General features: G+C 45.7%; 1 protein-coding gene and 1 long non-coding RNA gene across 2 annotated transcripts in view; both read right to left on the bottom strand.

Annotated features, from left to right (window-relative positions):
• Nucleotides 1-21317, bottom strand: part of LOC126294972 (uncharacterized) — a 118175-nt gene that overhangs the window by 60895 nt on the left and 35963 nt on the right. The window lies entirely within an intron of this gene.
• Nucleotides 1353-10333, bottom strand: LOC126294967 (uncharacterized). Its single transcript, XM_049987194.1, has one exon. The coding sequence runs from the start codon at nucleotides 6346-6348 to the stop codon at nucleotides 2197-2199; it is 4152 nt and encodes a 1383-aa protein (XP_049843151.1). The 5' UTR covers nucleotides 6349-10333; the 3' UTR covers nucleotides 1353-2196.

Genomic DNA, 21317 nt, shown 5'->3' with positions numbered 1-21317 from the left:
AACTTTCACGAGTGGTCATAGAATTGTTAATTTACAACCCGGAGTTGATTTAAAAATTATTCTAGGGAACCACGGCCCGACTTTAGTGCAAACAAATCACGCACAAATTCTCAAATAACGGTGCGGAGTTTAAAATGCGCAGCTGGATATCGGGCGTTATCGTCACGTGTAGGAATTCAGTAAGATTAACTGCAATTTACGGACAATAGCTTGATAACTATCAAAGACTTACGTGAGTGGCATAGTAATCGTCTCGATGCTTAAAGCAAGCGAGAAGCGATTTACTGTCTGGATACGACAAATATTAATCGTTGCGTAGTCAACTCGTTGATACGTTGCTTAGCAACTCAAACAGACAGTGATAGAATTACTGAAACAATCTTTTAAGTATCAATGACCACTACACACATCAGAAACCAATTACTCTAACTGTGAGTGACTTCTGGATTGGGTGAGGTGTTTTTTATTTCAGGTAATTGGTATTAATAAACTTCTTTCCAGGTTGTATCTTCATCAATGGTGTCGCAGTCATTCAGTTTAGTAGAACGATAGACAGTACTAGCTACGCTTTTATAGTTTTAGAAGTAAGAGAGCACATACCTGTTTTTCTATTGAGAAATGTTCGTACTTCAGTCGTCAGTATTCTCAAACCGGAGGCACGAGTGACGCTCCCTCACAGCACTACGATATCGTGAACCACCACAAGTGTGTGCACCCTTCTCACTACATTTCTACATGAAAACCCTGAGATATAGCCGCAGTACAGAGGAGGAAGAGAGAAGAGGGAAGATCAGCGAAAGAAATGGAGCTGAGAGAGAAGGGGAGATCACAATTCCATCAGTAAGGGAGTCTTCGAACCACTCGCATGTCTGGAAACCTATTCCGTATGCTACTTCAGTGGGGCACTGTGTCACATGCTTTCTGGAAAGCTGGGAATTGGAACCTGCAATGCTTTAGCAACAGTTCCAAAAGACTAAATATGTGAAATCCTCTATATGTACTACACCAATCCCTCCACTTGTCATTTTCTCAGATATTCGAATGTGTGACATTGCCTCGAGTTTCTGGTGGCTGCTACATTTGTTTAGCAGCACAATTAGGAACGCATACGATATGCCGCGCAATATAAACTAACTGCTCACTACTATCGACTGTGCGAGTGCCTATACTGTTTCAGAGCACTGCAACTGGGCTAGAGAGATGTTTTGGTAGTAACGAGGAAAAATTCTGTTCAGATAAGGAAAATTCTGTTTCACCTCTTCTGCACTCCTCCACTCTGGGGATGCACCAGTGCTACGTAATCCTTCATCAGCAAAATTTCATGTTTAAGACAGACCACACAGTAATAAATTTGTATTTCTCATTTGTTGTTTATTCATAAACAGTACCATTTTTTTTTAATTTTACGCAGCATAAAAATTGTGATATACAAATTCTGAATGACAAAAATGTTCAAATAAAGAAAATGCATACACACACTCACAGCAACCACAGTCTGGACATTTAAACAAATAGCTTTACACAATGCTCGTAACATTGAACTCAATATTAAATGTTGACACTCTTTATAAGGACAGTATGTAACTCTTGTCACTCGATGTATACAATCTGCAAAATACTTCCTTAAACTTACCCCTTTCAGTAAGGTACCACGAAAAACTTGAGACAAACATGTTATTAACATGCTTAAAAACTTCTGCTATTAATAGCAAGTGGACAGGCCTGTTCACAAGTAACACATCAACAGGCACTCACATCTAACAGAATTTAAACAAAATAAACACACTGAATTCAAAGTATATTCCCGTGTGATATTTTGGATTATTGGCAAAATTGGAGCTCATGGAAATACAAGTGTAAGTCTAGCATTACACAGTGCGTACCAACTGAACACTAAAATTATTTCAGCATTAATCAACACCGTCCCACAATTTGGAATGTTAGATGCTGCACTAAAAATCCGCTATCTGTAACTGCAAATCAAAAGTATATCTACCTATTGTCACTGCTAGAATCTCAACACCTCGAGAAATAAAAATTTGGCCAACTCGTCTGAAGCTGCGGTGGAGATTTGAACCTGAATGTTAGTCCTTCCGGAAAACGGACATGCGAGAAAGTATATTGTCAAATTCTCTGTAACATTACGGTCAGGATGATCTTAAACTAGACTGACGAGGGTACGGAGAATCAGCATTCTCAAATCTGTCTTCTCATCCAGAGATCTGAACCTCTAAACCTGGATTCCTGGATAGGCGACTCACCCGAGCCTCTGAATCTTGAGTCACGAGATAATAGTTGATCTGAATCTTTGAACCTCGAGTTCTCAGACTTATCACGGCTTGGAGTCATCTGCCTGGAATCAAAAGATGGCATCAAATACGAAGCTGTATACCTCGTCCTTTTAGGTGAAAGGGGATCCGAAAGTACAGACATTCTCTTACGAAGCCGAGATTGATCTGGGACACTGTAATCACTCTCTCGAGGCAACCGACGGTCAGAAGTGCCGGGCTCTCGACGGTCAGAAACACGGCCTTCCCGATGGTCAGAACCGCGGGGCTCCCGACTGTCAGAATCACGGGGCTCCCGACTGTCAGAACCGCGGGGCTCCCGACTGTCAGAACCGCGGGGCTCCCGACTGTCAGAACCGCGGGGATCCCGACGGTCAGACGTGCGGAGCTCCTGATGGGCAGGAGTGCGGAGCTCAGGACGATCAGAAGTGTGCTGCTTGAGACGGTCTGAAGTGCGGGCCAGAAGGCGTTCTGAGGCGCGAGGATCAAAACGGTCCGAAGTGCGCGACAGTGGGCATTCAGAAACACGGGGATCAAAACGGTCGGAATTACGGAGCACCAGGCGTTCTGAAGCACGGGGATCAAAACGGTCTGTATCACGAGGTTGCGCACATTCTGAAGCACGGGGCTCCCAGCGTGAAGAAGCAGAAGGCTCCCGATGGTCCAAAGTGGAAGGCCCCTGATGGACGAAGGACCCACGACGGTCCGCCGAAGAGCGGGCCAGGCGGCGTTCCGCCGAAGAGCGGGCCAGGCGGCGTTCCGCCGAAGAGCGGGCCAGGCGGCGGTCCGCCGAAGAGCGGGCCAGGCGGCGGTCCGCCGAAGAGCGGGCCAGGCGGCGGTCCGCCGAAGAGCGGGCCAGGCGGCGGTCCGCCGAAGAGCGGGCCAGGCGGCGGTCCGCCGAAGTTCGGGCCAGGCGGCGGTCCGCCGAAGAGCGGGCCAGGCGGCGGTCCGCCGAAGAGCGGGCCAGGCGGCGGTCCGCCGAAGAGCGGGCCAGGCGGCGGTCCGCCGAAGAGCGGGCCAGGCGGCGGTCCGCCGAAGAGCGGGCCAGGCGGCGGTCCGCCGAAGAGCGGGCCAGGCGGCGGTCCGCCGAAGAGCGGGCCAGGCGGCGGTCCGCCGAAGAGCGGGCCAGGCGGCGGTCCGCCGAAGAGCGGGCCAGGCGGCGGTCCGCCGAAGAGCGGGCCAGGCGGCGGTCCGCCGAAGAGGGGGCCAGGCGGCGGTCCGCCGAAGAGGGGGCCAGGCGGCGGTCCGCCGAAGAGCGGGCCAGGCGGCGGTCCGCCAAAGAGCGGGCCAGGCGGCGGTCCGCCGAATAGCGGGCCAGGCGGCGGTCCGCCGAATAGCGGGCCAGCCGGCGGTCCGCCGAATAGCGGGCCAGCCGGCGGTCCGCCGAAGTGCGAGCCAGCCGGCGGTCCGCCGAAGTGCGAGCCAGCCGGCGGTCCGCCGAAGTGCGAGCCAGCCGGCAGTCTACCGAAGTGCGAGCTAGCTGACGGTCCGCCGAAGTTGGGGCCAGCCGGCGGTCCGCCGAAGTGCGGGCTAGTTGGCGGACCGCCGAAGTCTTGGCAGGCCGTCGGTCGGCCGAAGTGCGGGCCAGCCGGCGGTCCGCCATAGATCGGTCCACCTGTCGCTCCAAAGACCTGGCCACCCGGCAGTCTGAAGACCTGGCCACCTGGCGGTCCGAAGACCTGGCCACCAGTCGGCCCATAGAGCGTGCCATCTGACGGTCAGAAGAGCACACCATTTGACGGTCCAAAGAGTGGGCCTTTTGACGGTCTGAAGTAGTGGGTCTTCGATTGTCTGAAGTGGGGGACTTCACATGGCCCACAGCAGGAGACCCCCGATGGAACAAGGTACGGGGTGCCACACGGTCTGAAGCAGGAGACCTCCTGAGGAACGAGGCACCCGGTATGACACTGTCCAAAGAAGGCGAGCCCCGACGGATGAGCGAACGGGGCGCCATACGATCCGCAGCACGAGGCTCAGTGTGGTCTGCAATGCAGGATTCCAAACGTAAATTATGGGAGCCGAGACGGTCTGAACTGCTGGACAGCAGATGGTCCACGTGGCGGGGCTCAAGCTGGTCTGAAGCACGGATCTGCAAACGTTGGGCAGCAAGGGGACCCAAACGCTCTGAAAAGCAGGGCATTAGGTCCATAGAGGGGGGCTCCAGATGGTCCTTAGGGCGGGGCTCCAGATGAGCCAAGGCGCGGGACCCCAGACGACCCAACGTGCGGGGCTCCAGATGGTCGGAAGGGGGAGCCCACAGGAAGTCTGAGGCATGAGACCACCGAGAGTCCGAAGCATGAGACCACAGGTCAGAAGCACGATATTCTTGTAGGTCGGTGGTACGGGGCTCCAGGCGGCCAGAGGTGCGGGGCTCCAGGCAGCCTGACACTCGGTGCTCCAGGAGGGCTGAAATGCGAGGCTCCCGACGGACAGAAGTGCGAGGCTCTGGACGGTCCGAGGCGCGAGGCTCGTGGCGGCCCGAACCGCGAGGCTCGTGCCGGTCCGAACCGCGAGGCTCGTGCCGGTCCGAACCGCGGCGCTCGTGGTCGTCAGAAGCATGACGCTCGTGGCCGTCAGAAGCGCGACGCTCGTGGCGGTCCAAAACATGATGCTCACGATGGTCCGTAGCACGAGGCTCACGATGGTCCGAAACACGAGGCTCACGATGGTCCGAAGCACGAGGCTCACGATGGTCCGAAGCACGAGGCTCACGATGGTCCGAAGCACGAGGCTCACGATGGTCCGAAGCACGAGGTTCGTGATGGCCCGAAGCACGAGGTTCGTGATGGCCCGAAGCACGAGGTTTGTGATGGCCCGAAGCACTAGATTTGAGGTAATCTAAAGCACGAGGCTCTTGACGGTGTGAAGCACGAGAGTCACGATGGTCTGAAGCGCGAGGCTCCTGACGGTCCGAAGCGCGAGGCTCCTGACGGTCCGAAGCGCGAGGCTCCTGACGGTCCGAAGACACCCGACGGTCTGAAGTGTGGGACATCCGGCGGTCTGAAGTGCGGGACACGCGGCGGTCTGAAGTGCGGGACACGCGGCGGTCTGAAGTGCGGGACACGCGGCGGTCTGAGGTGCGGGACACGCGGCGGTCTGAGGTGCGAGACACGCGGCGGTCTGAAGTGCGCGACACCCGACGGTCTGAAGTGCGAGAGTCACTATCGGCAAATTTGAGTTCACGGCGCAGTTGCGTATTCAGCTTCCTCCATTCCGACATCAGGATGAATTTAGCTTGTGATAAGCCAAGGAATAATTTGAAATTCCTTGCCTTCAAATGCTCAAAAGATTTGTCATCGACCCAAAGAGTCACCCTTTTCCTTTTGTCTACCTCTGCCTCTCTCTTGAGGATTTTCCACTTGGCAGTAGAGATATTTTTATTTTGCTTCTCAAACAATTCCACAATCTGCTTGTAAGTTTTCTTATTCAGCCCCATTCCCTCGTCCACCCACAAAATCAACCTGGAACCTTTCAATGTGGTCTCCGCCTGAGCAACCAGTAGTCTGGCTCCCGGCCACGGAACAATCCTTTGAGCAGTACTTTGAAGCCATGCTTGTGTCGCCCTGTTCACACAAGTGAACACCAAGCCTCCATTCTCATAGTTTGTTGCAGAAAACTGGATAGGTTCCCCCTGGTCAGACAAGTTAATGCTCTTCACAAGCACAGTCTCTACCACTTCCGCCTGCTCCTCCGTCATCTTGACATCTGGAAAACCTTCGAGTACAACAGCCAGCTTCATTGAGACAAACATTTCCTCCTTCACTTCCACTTCTCGATCAGTACCGACACTTCCGGTTTTGCTGGCCTCTTTAGTTACAGAAGCACTAGAATCTACTTCTTTCAATCTGTGTTTTTGCAGTACAGGTGCTGCTGCTTCGTCAGTACTAGTTTTTAATTTTTTAGCACCCCCGTTAATAATTTCAGTCTTTTGGTTAGCTTCCTCTAGTTTCCGCTTCTTTCGTTCAGTTTTTGATATCACTCTTCCCCTTGCTGCCTCACATTCTTCTCCCTCATTGTGTTCTTCCATCCGTTCAGAATTCTCACCTCTCGATGTTTCCATTTCTTCTTTCACAGGAACCTTCGTCACGTGTCGTTCCTTTGAAATATTCTCAGAGTTCTCTGCTGAAGCCGTATCTGCACTCTTTGTGACGGGGATGTCTGGTGCACACTTATTTCCAAGGTTCGATATCTCCGCCTCTGCAGCAATGTGGCCCCTTCCTGAAACTGCTCCTTCTGAGCTGTTTTTGGACGGGTCGGTTTCCCCAGTGTCAAGTACGGCAGCTGAGGTCCTCCCTGTTGCGAGTTTAGAAGAATCTCCCTCTGCAACTGTGTCTTTATCACCTACGAGGCCCGAGGTCACCTGATCTCGAGGTCCCCTCGTGCCAAGTTCACACTTAGTCTGTTCTGAATCCCGGGTCGCCTCACAGTGAGGTCCCCTGGAATTCCTGGCATCTGCTCGTTTGGAGCTAATTTCAGATTTTTTCTTTATGATCCCACGAGACGCTGAGGAAAGTGTGGACCACCCGGGCAGAGCCCCGCGTGCCCGGGCTAGGCTGGATACTCTGGGAGGGCGCCCGGTATCCCAGAGGCCCCGTTCGAGGCACAGCTCCCCTGTGCCACGCACCCCTCGGCACGGGTCGCACCACACCTTGGGTTGGGGGGCAGTTTAACGTCGTGCCCAGGACGGTGTTCAGCTGTTCGCCTATTGTAAGTTTTAAAAATTTCTCACAATCTGCAATATTGGAGAGTGTTCTCTAGGGAGGATCCTATGTGGGATGGTGGAGCCACGCCTTTCACCTACCCTCGAATTTACTTACTCAACTGACGATCTTATCAAAATCGTGACCACAAAAAACACCTACTTAACGGCGAAAGTAAGGAAGGTCGCACCACTGACAAAAACCATTGAACTGGTATTCCGGGAAAGATCTTTCGGCAGAAGAAATAAAGGCATTCTCTAGTGTTACAATGAACAGGCTGGTGAATTTTAAGGTGGAATTACATGTCTATTTTACTGAATTGGCTAGATCAAATTCTATTCTTCAAAGATATTTCTCTTGTCTGCAGTTCTTGCAGACATACAGTCTGGTGCATTTAGCTTCTCCTGCTGCAACTCACAGGAATTTGCATTTTAGAAAGGGAAAGGGAAGTTCATTAGTAAATATATAGACAATAGATATAAATAACTTTAGGGAGAAATGTGGCTGTACATGAGAGCAAAGGTAGTTTCAAAGGCTGGATTTAATTCAAGTACTATAACCCAGAAAAAGTAAACAGTGTGGGGCCTCTGAACGTTTGCCCTCTGCGGCTCAGAAAATGGTTGTGTGATCTGCAAGCCACTGCACTGGTATAGTTTTTCACATCTACAACAGGTTCTACACAACCCCTAAACTTGCTCAGGGAATACATGAAATGAAAATCTAAACAAAGACAGTTATAAAATATAAGAAAGGTTTCCACCTCAAAAAGAAGAAACTTCAGCAATATGAGATGGGTGCATATCAGTCTAATATGCAAAGGATGTCTGTCTTACCCCAACAAGATGTTAGTGAGCTGATCCGTACTTGTTGTGTTGTGGAATTACAAACTGGTTGTATAAATTGTGTCAAAAATTATTCTTTTGGCGCTTAGAAACTGCAATTGTTAACACCTACAACAAATGAGTAGGAGAGAGAACAGGACGCAAACATTTTTCCTATAGGAGACATCTGCACACACAATTTGTGTGCACAGTTAGGAATACACATTCAAAGAAGACAAGGAGAGTCATCTGCTCCTTATACAGGGTGTTTCAGACTATACAACTTTGAAAATTCATATATATTAATTCATAGTACAGAGGTGATTGTAGGGAAATACATCAAGGTTTGTCTCGCACAGTTTGCTAGTGCGGAATCACACCGTAAAAAGTGCTAGAGGCAGTTGCGATAAAGATGGCTGCCTTCACTGCACCTGAGTGTGCTAGCTGTTTGGTTTGGCTTGAAGAATCAAAGTCAGCAACAACAGTTCAGCATAATTTCAATACCAAGTATGCTAATGATCCTAGTAGGCCTACAATTTATGAGTGGCATAAATGTTTTGTAGAAACAGGGTGCTCAGTAAGACACAGGAATACATCAGGTTGTCCAAGCACATCTGACGACATCGCCGAGCGAGTGAAGAGTGAAACAATGTTTTATCAACAGTCCTACAAAATCGACCCGTCGTGCATCTCGCGAACTGCAAATCGAGAAACCGTTTGCAATTGAAACTGTACAGATTGACAATCGTTCATGCAATAAAAGATACTGATAAAATTGTTTGCAAGAACTTCTGTGCGGGTACGTTAAATTGATTACAAGAGGATGAACATTTCTCGGACATCTTTTCTGACGAGTCGACTTTTCACTTAAGTGGCAAGGTTAATGCACATAACTGTAGGACTTTGGGCAATGAAAATCCACATCAAACATTGCAACATGTTTGTGATAGCCTTAAACTGAACAAATAGTACGGCCCCTTTTACTTCCGTGAGAGAACCATCAACAGGATAGTGTACCTGGATACGTTACAACAATTTTTGGTACCATAGATCAATGAAGATGACCGGGAATGAAATGTTTACTTCGTGCAAGATGGTGCACCACCCCACTACCTGGCTGACACATACACAGATACAAGCAGACATATTTAAAGGCAAAGAGTTTGGGCAGAGAAGTCAGTCGAGGTAAAAGTGCAGAGGCAAAGATGATGTTGAATGACAGGTGAGGTATGAGTGGCAGCAACTTGAAATTAGCAGAGATTGAGGCCTGGTGGATAACGGGAAGAGAGGATATATTGAAGGGCAAGTTCCCATCTCCGGAGTTCGAATAGGTTGGTGTTAGCGGGAAGTACCCAGATAACCCGGACGGTGTAACATTGTGCCAAGATGTGCTGGCCGTGCACCAAGGCATGTTTAGCCACAGGGTGATCCTCATTACCAACAAACACTGTCTGCCTGTGTCCATTCATGCGAATGGACAGGTTGTTGGTGGCCATTCCCACATAGAAAGCGTCACAGTGTAGGCAGGTCAGTTGGTAAATAACGTGGGTGCTTTCACACGTGGCTCTGCCTTTGATCGTGTACACCTTCCGGGTTACAGGACTGGAGTAGGTGGTGGTGGGAGAGTACAGGTTTTACACTGGGGGCGGTTACAAGGGTAGGAGCCAGAGGGTAGGGAAGGTGGTTTGGGGATTTCATAAGAATGAACCTATAGGTTGCGTAGGTTAGGTGGACGGCGGAAAGACACTCTTGGTGGAGTGGGGAGGATTTCATGAAGGATGGATCTCATTTCGGGGCAGGATTTTAGGAAGTCGTATCCCTGCTGGAGGGCCACATTCAGAGTCTGATCCAGTCCCGGGAAGTATCCTGTCACAAGTGGGGCACTTTTGGGGTTCTTCTGTGAGAGGTTCTGGGTTTGAGGGGATGAGGAAGTGGCTCTGGTTATTTGCTTCTGTACCATGTTGGGAGGATAGTTGCGGGATGCGAAAGCTGTTTTCAGGTTGTTGGTGTAATGGTTCAGGGATTCAGGACTGGAGCAGATTCGTTTGCCACGAAGGCCTAGGCTGTAGGGAAGGGACTGTTTGATATGGAATGGGTGGCAGCTGTCATAATGGACATACTGTTGCTTGTTGGTGGGTTTGATGTGGACAGATGTGTGAAGCTGGCCATTGGACAGATGGAGGTCAACGTCAAGGAAAGTGTCATGGCATTTGGAGTAGGACCAGGTGAATCTGATGGAACCAGAGGAGTTGAGGTTGGAGAGAAAATTCTGAAGTTCTTCTTCACTCTGAGTCCAGATCATGAAGATGTCATCAATAAATCTGTACCAAACTTTGGGTTGGCAGGCTTGGGTAACCAAGAAGGCTTCCTCTAAGCGACCCATAAATAGGTTGGCATACGAGGGAGCCATCCTGGTACCCATCTCTGTTCCCTTTAATTGTTGGTATGTTTGGCCTTCAAAAGTGAAGAAGTTTCTTCCCAAACTCGCCACAGCGTTGCAGGTGTAACTTCCTGAGTGGCCGCATAAATTTGATGAAATATATATATATATATATATATGTGTGTGTGTGTGTGTGTGTGTGTGTGTGTGTGTGTGTGTGTGTGTGTGTGTGAGGAATGGTTCCTGAAAGTTCCTCACACACATAGAAAGAAAATATGTATGCGGCCACTCAGGAAGTTACACCTGCAAAGCTGTGGCGAGTTTGGGAAGAAACTGACTTCTGATGGGACATGTGCAAGATAACCAACGGAAGCCACATACATCTTTACTTTATGATAAAAAAAAACTTGATGTGTGTACCTACAAAATAACACTAAAACCAGTCCTAAGTTCTTTCAATAAATTTATATGAATTTTTTAAGTTGTAAAGTCCTTTTTGAAACCACCTGTATTGAGGAGAGGCTAAAAAGAACGATGTATTTTAAGAGACAAAATGAAAAGAAATCTACACAGGATTGTATGGCCTGCAGGACAAAAAATTAAAAAGGGAGAGGAAAGAAACCATTATATACTGTAAAACACTTACAAGAAAGCCTCGATTTCATTCCGGGGCTGCTTCACGAACTACCGTACCGAAATCTATTATAAACAAAAAGTAAACACTAATACATAAAACTATGTACCAAGCAACCGACAATAAAGTCAGTGGAAAAGCTCACATTTAGCTCTTTCTCATTTCAAACACCACAATATTGATATCAATCCATAAAACTACACTGTGCAGTCGAAAGCATCCGAATGTCTATTGGATGACAATAACACGGCATGTGTCACAACCTTTGCCTGTATGACACCTTTGACACTGCTGGTACACTTTCTATCAGGTGGAATGATTGTCCCTTTCTTCCTCACTGGCCAAAACCATATAAGGCAGAAATGTTGCAAAGTTAACTTTCTAATTCATCCCAGGAGAATTCCAATGAGTTCAGGTTGGGACTCCCGTAACCACTCCGCCACAGGCCGTGCATTACGAAAAGGTGCTCGATTGTGTTGAAAGGTGCAATCGCCATACCCAAATTGCTCGTCAACAGTGGGAAACAAGAGGGTGCACAAAACATCAGTGAAGGCCTGTGCAGTGATAGTGCCACACAAAACAACAAGGGGTGCAAGCCCCTTCATGAAAAACACGACCACACCGTAACACCACCACCTCCGAATTTTACTGTTGCCACTACACACACTGGCAGATGAAGGTCACCGGGCATTCGCCATACCCACATCCTGCTATCGGATCGCCACATTGTGTACCGTGGTTCATCACTCCACATAATTGTTTTCCACTATTCAATCGTCCAAAGTTTACGCTCCATACACCAAACGAGGCATCGTTTGGCATTTACCGGCGTGATTTGTGGCTTACGAGCAGCCACTCGACCATGAAATGCAAGTTTTCTCACCTCCCGACTGAGTGCCATAGTACTTGCAGTGGATCCCGATGCAGTTTGGAATTCCTGTGTGATGGTCTGGATAGACGTCTGCCTATTACACATTACGACCCTCTTCAACTGTCGGGGGCCTCTGGCACACAACAGACGAGGTCGGCCCGTACGTTTTTGTGTTGTACGTGTCCCTTCACGTTTCCACGTCACTATCACATCGAAAACAGTGGACCTAGGGATGTTTACGAGTGCAGAAATCTCGCGTACAGACGTATGATTCAAGTGACACCCAATTACCTGACAACTTTCGAAGTCTGGAGTTCCGCGGGGTGTCCCCTACTGCTCTTTCATGATGTCAAGTGACTACTGAGGTCACTAATATGGAGTACCCGGCAGTAGGTGTCAACACAATGCACCTAATATGTGAAACATATGTTTTTGGGGGTGTCTGTACACTTTTGATCACATAGTGTATTTTTATTGCTCTGACAATGGATGATGGGACTGGGCTACAACTGGTTTTCTTGTATAATACAATGATATAAATGATTAATGACAATGCAATTTTAGCCCTCGTGCTGCTGTTTTTGTTAACACAAGCAAGCACGAAGGGTACTTCGTACATGTGTAAAGAATATATGTTTTTATGTTACCGAGGTAAACACGTATGAGCAAAATTACACTTTAATCTCAGTTTAATGAAACAACAATAAACTAAACTTACATTATACAAGTTAACACTGTTTAATTAAATGATAGTAAAATTGACTTTCACATCATTCTTTTACAACGGACTGGAGTTATCCCACAGTAATGACCCACTAGGAGCATTAAACAGCAAAGCTGCAACCAATTCCAGCCAACGGTTTATTCGATTACTATTTATCACGTAGACAACTGTCTCGTCATAGAATCGAGCTGCTACCTCGTAATCCAGTACATTTTCTCTGTTTTATATTACTGCTGCTCACTCGGACGTATGACACCACCACTAATCACTGTGTTAGCTAAAGCAATACCGAAGGACAGATACGGGCTCACAACTGTGAAACGACAATGGAACGTTACACACACGGGCACGCCCACTCGAGGGTTTAGGACGGGAAATCGGCTGCGACCTTTCGATAAAGCTACCTGCTCAGAAGACCTTTTATTTGCCATGCACAATTTCGGCAGTGGGTGCCCTCATTTTAAAGTTCCACGTTCAAACTCTTCCATCTGACTGCCAAAGGGCACGTTCTGAACATCGATTTGGGGATGCGAACAGTGACAGCAATGTCTGTGCCCTGGCTTCTTTCTGGAGATCCGACAAATCAGCCCATTTGAGTCTGTTGTGAAATGGAGGATACGTTCGAAGACAGTACTAATGTTTTCGACAACACCGACACGTGTGACGACATGCAGTGCTGTAGGTACTTTTCAAAAAGCAAGCAACAGTTAGGCCAACGAAAGTCACCTGACTCGACTCGTCCAAAAAGAGGCTCGTGAAGTGAAACGGAATGAGAAGACTACACTGATCTGTTTTTTGACATAAAAGATATCGTACACACAGTGTTCTAGCCAGAAAAGCGGACAGAAAACTGACAACTGAATCACTCATTGTTGAAAGGCACTAAGTCCACATTTTTTGACGAATTCATTTTAGCGTGGTTTTGCATTCCGATAAGAAAGATGCACATTTTGGTGTTGAAAGGAACCACATTCTGGCATTGCAAGTGCCATTAACACAGCCGTCAGATTAGTCGTTTTGTGTTGAAAGGAACTTAGTCCTGCAGTTAGTGCGTTTCAATACGGAACGTCTAGTAGCACCAGAGATGCTGCTATGCTTCAGATGTCAAGACTGGTCTGCTTTTTTGTTTTGCCTCCATGGATATTGAGTATTCCTGACGATATATCCTATGTGGTTGTTGTGCTGTGCATATTGTTTACGTCCTGTGTTCATAAATGTATTTTTATTACAGATAATGAAGTTATAGCAGGAAAGAAACGTCAAGCAAAGAAGAAAATTATGCCAGGAATAAAGTAAAGTGATCAAGGGTTAAAGGTACTGCATATACAAGCCATGCAGGAAAGGCAGTTCCTCAGAAAAGTATCGGAACTCTACGCAGGTATGACAGAAATTATCGTTTTTACCTAAATATTATCTGTCCGTCCATATCATTTCCATAAAAGGCATTCGAAAGATTATTGGTACTGAAGTTATGTTTACTTAATTGTCTGACAATGATTTTACTTAGGTAACTTGTGTGTTTGTTTTATGTGCAAACAACATCAATGCTTCAATAAATTGCAAGAAGAAGAGAAGCTGGAGATATGAAACACTTTTTACAATTATGAAACCAAAAATGAACAGGAATCCACCTGCAGAGTCTAACTGAATGGCATCCCATTAAACGGCAGAGAACAATCGAAAGTGATACGTGACTCTGCATGTACATATTATGTACTGACACATCAGGAGCATCTACAGGTAAGTAGGAAAACATTCATTAGCTCACACGGGATAACACAGAAGTGTGTATTCAGGATTGCTAAGCTGCTGGCGAAAGGCAAAAGCCAAGTAAACATGAGAGGATTTAATATGAAGACGCATGCTGTATCACATGAAATCTGCACTGATATTCGGTTCCATAATTTCAAGTTTCCTGTCAAAACATCTCATTATGGGGGAAAAGAAGTAAAGTACTTTGACGTAAGGCTGAACCTTACAAAAATGCGTGAATTATTTTGTGAGGAACTTCCTAATCTAAAATTAAAATATGCAATTTATGTTAATTATTTCCGCAAGAACTTTGCCTACAGATTCGATAGACCCCAACTAGATGCGTGCAGTACATGTGGAGAACTTCCAGTCAAAACGAAGTCTCCACACTTATCGCGAAATTTTAAATAAGCAGCAGCAAGTGAACTACGTATTCACATGCGCAGGTATGAAAGCGTACTCAGAATCCTGTCAGCCTGATGATACACTCTGTGTTGCCTTTGACTTCATGCAAAATTTACCTCTGCCTCATGTATGTGTTCCGGAAATACTCTACCTAAGGCAGCTATGGGTGCATGTATTTACTATATACAACCCCTAGGACAATAATTCCATAGTATACATGTACCATGAGGGTCACGCCAAGAAAGGGGTCAATGATATGTGTACATTCATATTGGGCTATCTCACCAATGAGATTAAACCAGGCACGAAGAAACTACACTTGTACTCTGACGCACGTCCAGGCCAAAACAGGAACCGTTCATTTACTTGTTTCTGTATGTCCCTATTAGAGGTCGTTCTTTCCTGCCTTGCGATAGGGATTTTAATGTTTTCATGAAAAAAATTACGTGCTGAGACAGAATCTACACCCCAAAAGACTGCTGTACAATCACTGCTAATGCAAAAAGGGATGCTACAGTACAAGTGATGGAAGGAGCTGATATCATTGATGTGGGTACTTGGTGGCCTAAACATTACAGAAAAACAACATTAAGTGATAAATCAACAGGGATGAACATTCCTAGAACCACCGAAGTGCACTTTGCTCCGATATTATTCTCCGGGTTCCACTACACTGCAGTTCACCCTGGGAGAGTGGCTGCCCGTTCCTTAATTGGGAGGGTTGTCCATCACACATTCCATTTGTCTCAGCCTGGACCAAGAAATGCACCTCTTATGAACAATTTGAAAAGGGCTTATGGAGAAGAAAGAGTTCCAATCAAATCAACAAAACGTGACAATCTCAAAAAGGGTCATCGATATGTCACGACTTCCGAAGCGAGTAAAGCATTCTTTGATGAAATACTAGGATGCTCTTCTCATTGGAAATGCATTACCTACTTTTCATAACAGTATGACTTGTTATCCCAAGTTTTGTTGTGCAATATCTCAGACTATACAGCAGCTGTTTTATCAGGAATAGGGTTGTATTCTGCCAAAGAAAATAATAAACAATTCTGTGTGTTGTATGAAAAAATTATAATTATTTAATTTGCATTACCTTTCAATTTCATACTTCATACTCATATATTCATTTGGAAATAAAGGGAATAAACAAATATTATTAATGTTATTGCTCACTTACAGGTTCTATTCGTTCTATGTTGAAAGGAACCAAGTCAATTCTATTTGGAGGTTATAAAAAGGCTGCACAGAAGTTTGGTGTAAAACATTCAGGTAGTGGAATTCCAGCAAGTGGTGACAACGGCGTAACAACGGTCCCGCACACTCTGCTCTCTGTGTTCATCTGTTTCTGGCCTCAATGCACACAACTACCTCAATCTGTGTCTCCTGCTCAGCAGATTTGGCTCATCGACCTTCTTTCTTTGCCCTACGATTAAAAGGGACTCGAAAGGAGAAAAGTCGCCAACAATGACGATATAGACACGCCACAACAGCACTAGCAGGTATAAAAGAGAACAGATTTACGAACTGCTTCCTGCACTGCAAAGAACATTTCAACAAGTGAATTAGAGTGCACAGAGTAATTTGAAAAAGGTTAATATTTTATAAAGAAATTCTGACGATTTGTAGGTTCCATCTTGCACCAGGACTGTCGACTAACTCTGAAAGCTGTCTCATCTTAACAAAGTTTAGCATTTGGGAACTATAATATACCGTCTTAACAAAAATTTAGCATTTAGGAATCATATAATATCCAAAACCATACAATATCCAACTCCATCCACACATCGTCAGGTTTTGCATTCCAAGTCATCTGACAACTCAGCATGTGTTTGAGAACAGTCCAGTAACAGTCACTGTAGATACAGATCAACCTGTTGGAAGAATACATCCATCCACCATGCCATGACCACAAAAAAAGTCTTACTACAAAAACTTAGAAGGAGACAAATTTCAGGGCATGGCAAGAGAAGCCACAGAGCAACAAGTAGTCAAGCCAGATACTAAAGAGTTGAGATGTTTTATGCATAGTGTCGGAGAGCGAGCAATGAGTAAATGTGAAAGGAGCAAAGTGGAAGGAAAGAATCGCGTTGTGATGCCAGGAGAAATAGAAGCAGAGTGTAATGTAGAAACAAACAAAAGCGACTGACATTGATCTCTGCAGTTTTTGAGGCAACATTAGAGAAAAAGATGGACTTTAAGTACATCTGATAACTGTATCATGTAATTAGTAATAATTTGTTTAAGATACGTTAAACTCTAATTTTACACATGTAATGACAATGGATCGAGCGAGAAGAGTTATCAGTAACATCCCTCACTACTGCACCTGAAGATTCAGTTTGATGCCGTTAGTTGCATATTTTTTAATTAAGGTCCACAAGGTAGCAACTATTGAGAAGCTGCAGTTACTCCTGGGTCCAAGGCAGCTGTTGTAGGTGCAGCACACTTTGCCTTGCTCCCACACAGTGCCTCTGCTTCGTTCTGTGCAGCTCTCAGAGGAGACGAGTCTTACTGCTTAGGACAAAGAAGAGTTTTAACGTGCACAGACCTAAACCGAGGGAGTCACATAAGACTTTCTTCACAAACTTCAAAAGTGTCAGATGAGACAAAATCCAATCAGCACCACATACTGCAGCAGCAAAGCTGTGTGACGTTTCATTACAGACCGTACAAAGAATATTTGCAAAAACACAGGCAAATGAAACCTATGGTCAAGAAATGACATTTCAGTCTCTGAGATAAGATATTGGCAGAAGAACTGTCACCAATTTGAACGATTTTCAAAAAGAAGTTGTTCACTCAACATTTTATGACCACTTTGAGTAGTATACAAGACAATAGGTGGCAGATGGACGCAAGTGTCAGATATTTTGGACGTGATGAGCTGCCGAGGAGTGGATATTGACTCAGACCATGTTTTGGTAAAAATCAAAACCTTAGAAAGGATTGCAGTAAAAGCCAGAAAGGCTGGGTTAGAAAAAAGTAAGGTCTACAACGTGGAGATGCTTAAAGAGCAGAAGAAAGAGGAATAGTATAGGAATAAAGTGCAAGAGAAGTTGCAAAAGGTAAGTGTGATGGAGGGAAAGAATATCAATGTGCTGTGGGAGGAAACTAGGTTAGCATTAAATGCATCAGATCGAGAGGTACTCAGAGAAAACAGAAAAGAAACGTGCGGTTTGACGAGGAGATGTCAAAGGCACTGCACGATAGGAATTGAGCTCGACAAAGAATTTTACAGAGACCCACACGAAATAATTTGGCTACATTTAAAGAGAAGAGAAGGATAGCTAAGATTTTTGCTTGGAATAAGAAGATATTAGAGGAAAGGGAAAAAGTGGATGGAATACAGAAGAACTTTGAAAATAAGCAGGGTCGGAAATTCTTTTAATGGTGTGGGATAAACAAAGAGAGGATATCAGCCAAGGGTGGACATGCTGAAAGACGAGACAGACAGTTTGATAGTTGGTAAGGAGAAAATAATAGAAGCACGGGCACAACATTTTGAAGTGTTACTGTCAGGCAGACACATCGTAAGTGAAGAGAGAAATGGAGGGGCTACAGAAGAAACTGAAAAAGAACAAGAGGTGGATGGAGGTGACGACGTACTAGACACAGAACCTCTCTCGACAGAAGAGGTAAGAGAAATTATAAAGCAACTCAGGAATAACAAAGCTCCCGGATACGACCTCGTAACGGCGGAAATCGTAAAATACAGAGGAGAAATATTAGTAAGGAGGATACGTAAAACAATTACAAGGGCCAGGGGAAACAGAGAAAATGCCAGTGGACTAGATGTCAGCAACCATCTGCCCTATATATACGAAAGGATCACACATTCAGTGTAAGAACTACCGAGGAATATCTCTGCCGAGCATCGTCTACAAAATCCTTTTTACTGCTATAACAGAGAGAGTAAGTAGAAGAGCAGAAAGGATTCTAGCCAGGTTTTAGATCTGGGAGGTCTACAGCTGACCATATCTTTACAGTACGTATGATATCGAAGATGACCTACAAATATAATGTACGATTACAACACCTATTTATAGATTTTAAACAGGCCCATGACAGAGTTAAAAGGTCAGCACTTTGGGAAACAATTTACATTCAAAATTCCTAAGTAGTTAATAAAATTACGTAATACAGCCCTGGAAAACAGCAGAAACCAGGTTAAAGTTCAGGGACATCTGTCGAGATCGTTTCCAATTGAAGAAAGTCTAAGACAGGGAGACCTATTTTCCCCAGTACTATTCAACCTGATATTAGAGAATACATTAAGATAAATAATAACAAACCCAGGAGGCAATATTTACAATAGACTGCTTCAAATCTTAGCCTATGCAGACAATGCGGTACTCAGTGCTAAAACTACGGAGGCACTTACGTCGGCTTTCAAAGAGTTTGAAGCTGCTGTCAAGAACATTGGTTTAGAAATTAGTGAGACAAAATCTAGGTACACGGTAACAGAGATAGTTAGAAAAAACATAGATAATCACCAGTTAGAAGGGTACAGCTTCGAAAGAGTAGACTGTTTTATAAATGAAAGCCCTTTTTTTTTTATCTCTGATCATCCACCTAAGTAAGTAGGAGGTAGGGAGGGGAGGGACATGCGCGTCATGCGATTGCACAGCTCCCCTACCACAACCTCTGCCGTTTTCAGCTGCAGTGTGCCAGTCGTAGCCGAGCTACGTCCGTGTAAACGTGGCCGCTTCGCTCGATGTTCCCGCCAAATGTGAGTTACGAAGTGTAATCCGTTGTCTGCAAGCTGAAGGATGTAGTGCTGTGGAAATACATCGCAGAATGAGCAACGTGTACGGTAACAACATTACGAGTGATGGTTGTGTTCGGGAATGGTGTCGAAAATTTAAAGCAGGATGAACAGATGTCCGTGATGAAGGTGGACAAGGTCGCAAGTCTGTCGCCACTGTAGGCCTCGTTGAGCGTGTGGATCAGATGGTGAGATGCAAACGGAGGTTTACAATTAGGGAACTGTCAGATGAATTTCCAGACATTTAGAGGTCTGCTTTGTACACAATTGTGACTCGAGACCTAGGCTATCGGAAATTGTGTGCACGTCGGATCCAAAAAATGTCGAGTACCGACCACAAAACACAAAGGATGGCGTCAGCATTATCGTTTCTCTCATGTTTTGCCAATGAGGGAAACATTTTTTTGAAGTCGATTGTTACTGGCAATGAAACATGGATCGTGGATCCTCTGTGACAATCCTGAAACAGAGGAACAATCGAAGCAGTGGAGGCACACAGCTTCCCCAAACGAGCCAAAAAAGGTTAAACATTCACTGACAAAAAGAAAAACTGTGGCCACTGTGTTTCGGGACCGTAAAGGAGTGCTGCCGGTGGACTTTATGGAGCAAGCTAAGACGAATGCTTTCGTCTGGCATTGTTTTGATCTGTGACAACACCCGACCACACAGTGCCGACACGACAAAAGGCCTCCTCAAAAAGGTTTTGAACATCCACTGTACAGCCCGGACCTAGCACCGAGTGATTATCACCTGTTCCGAGAACTGAAGTCACGGTTAGGTGGGCAGCGCTTCGCTACTAACGAAGAACTTCAGGACGCCGTCAACACTTACCTGTCCTCACTGGTGGCAACGTTCTTTGAGGAAGGCATCGAAAAGCTTGTGTCCACGGTATGACAAGTGCCTCAATCGTTTTGGCGATTATGTAGAAAAATAAGTTAAGACTTTACTGTACTTTTGGTAATAATATTATTATTTTCTGTCCATTTTTACTTCATTTATAGCCAATGGGAGGTTGAAAAAGAAGCCAGCCCTCGTATTTTGGCTCAGTAATAACATCAGAAAACAAGCTGGAGGCAGATATAGAAAACCAAATTAAGGCTGCCAACTGATCATATAGAGCACTATACTACATGCTCAAAAGTAAGAACCTAAATAGGAAATTAAAGCCGACACTTTACAAAACATTGATCAAACCAATTTTTTACGTACAGCAGTGAGGTAGGGGTACTGACGGAGGCTTTGGAGAAGAAGCTAAACATCTGGGAAACGAAAGTGCTGAAGAAGATTTTTTGTCCCGTAAAAGGGGGAGAGTTACGGAGAATTAGGACTAATGAAGAAATAAGTTCTCTGTACAAAGAACCTGATATGGTAACCTCAGTCAAAATGGGAAGGCTAAGACGATTAGGACACGTCCAGCAGATGACAGAAGAAAGACACGCAAAGAAGCTGACAATGGGACATCCCAATGACAGGAGGAGGAGAGGACGAGCATGTGTGAGGTGGCTGGAAGATGTCGAAGCTGACCTGAGAGCAGTGGGGGTGAGGAGGCGGTGCAGGCATGCTGGAAGTCTGTGATTGAGGAGGCAGAGGTCCCCGGAGGTCCGCTGTGGAGTAAGTAAGTAAGTAAATAAATAAAGGTACATAAGAAAAGCTGATTGGGAAAAAATAGAAACTGTTGTATTTCACTGCCTTCCAAAAGTCACAGTCATCAAAGACAAAATAAAAAGCAGAATAATATAAATACTCCACTGCTTGAAATAAATCTAAAACACTGCCCCCTCTCTCCACTTCCTTCCTGTCACCTTCCCATTCCTCTTCAAACCGTTTATCAAGGAGTGACACAACAACTGCCAGGTGTACGCTGTCTGTGCCGGCACATTTGTCAGTGTTACACGTGGATACCAGACGACCTGTTTTTATCTCCATACAGAAGTTAGCACGTACGTGGACACCGAAGGAACGCTCAAATGT

This window comes from Schistocerca gregaria, chromosome 11 (genome assembly GCF_023897955.1).
Source record: "Schistocerca gregaria isolate iqSchGreg1 chromosome 11, iqSchGreg1.2, whole genome shotgun sequence".
Taxonomy (NCBI): Eukaryota; Metazoa; Arthropoda; class Insecta; order Orthoptera; family Acrididae; genus Schistocerca; species Schistocerca gregaria.
The sequence above is the reverse complement of the archived record's forward strand: the minus strand, read 5'-3'. Positions and strand labels throughout refer to the sequence as shown.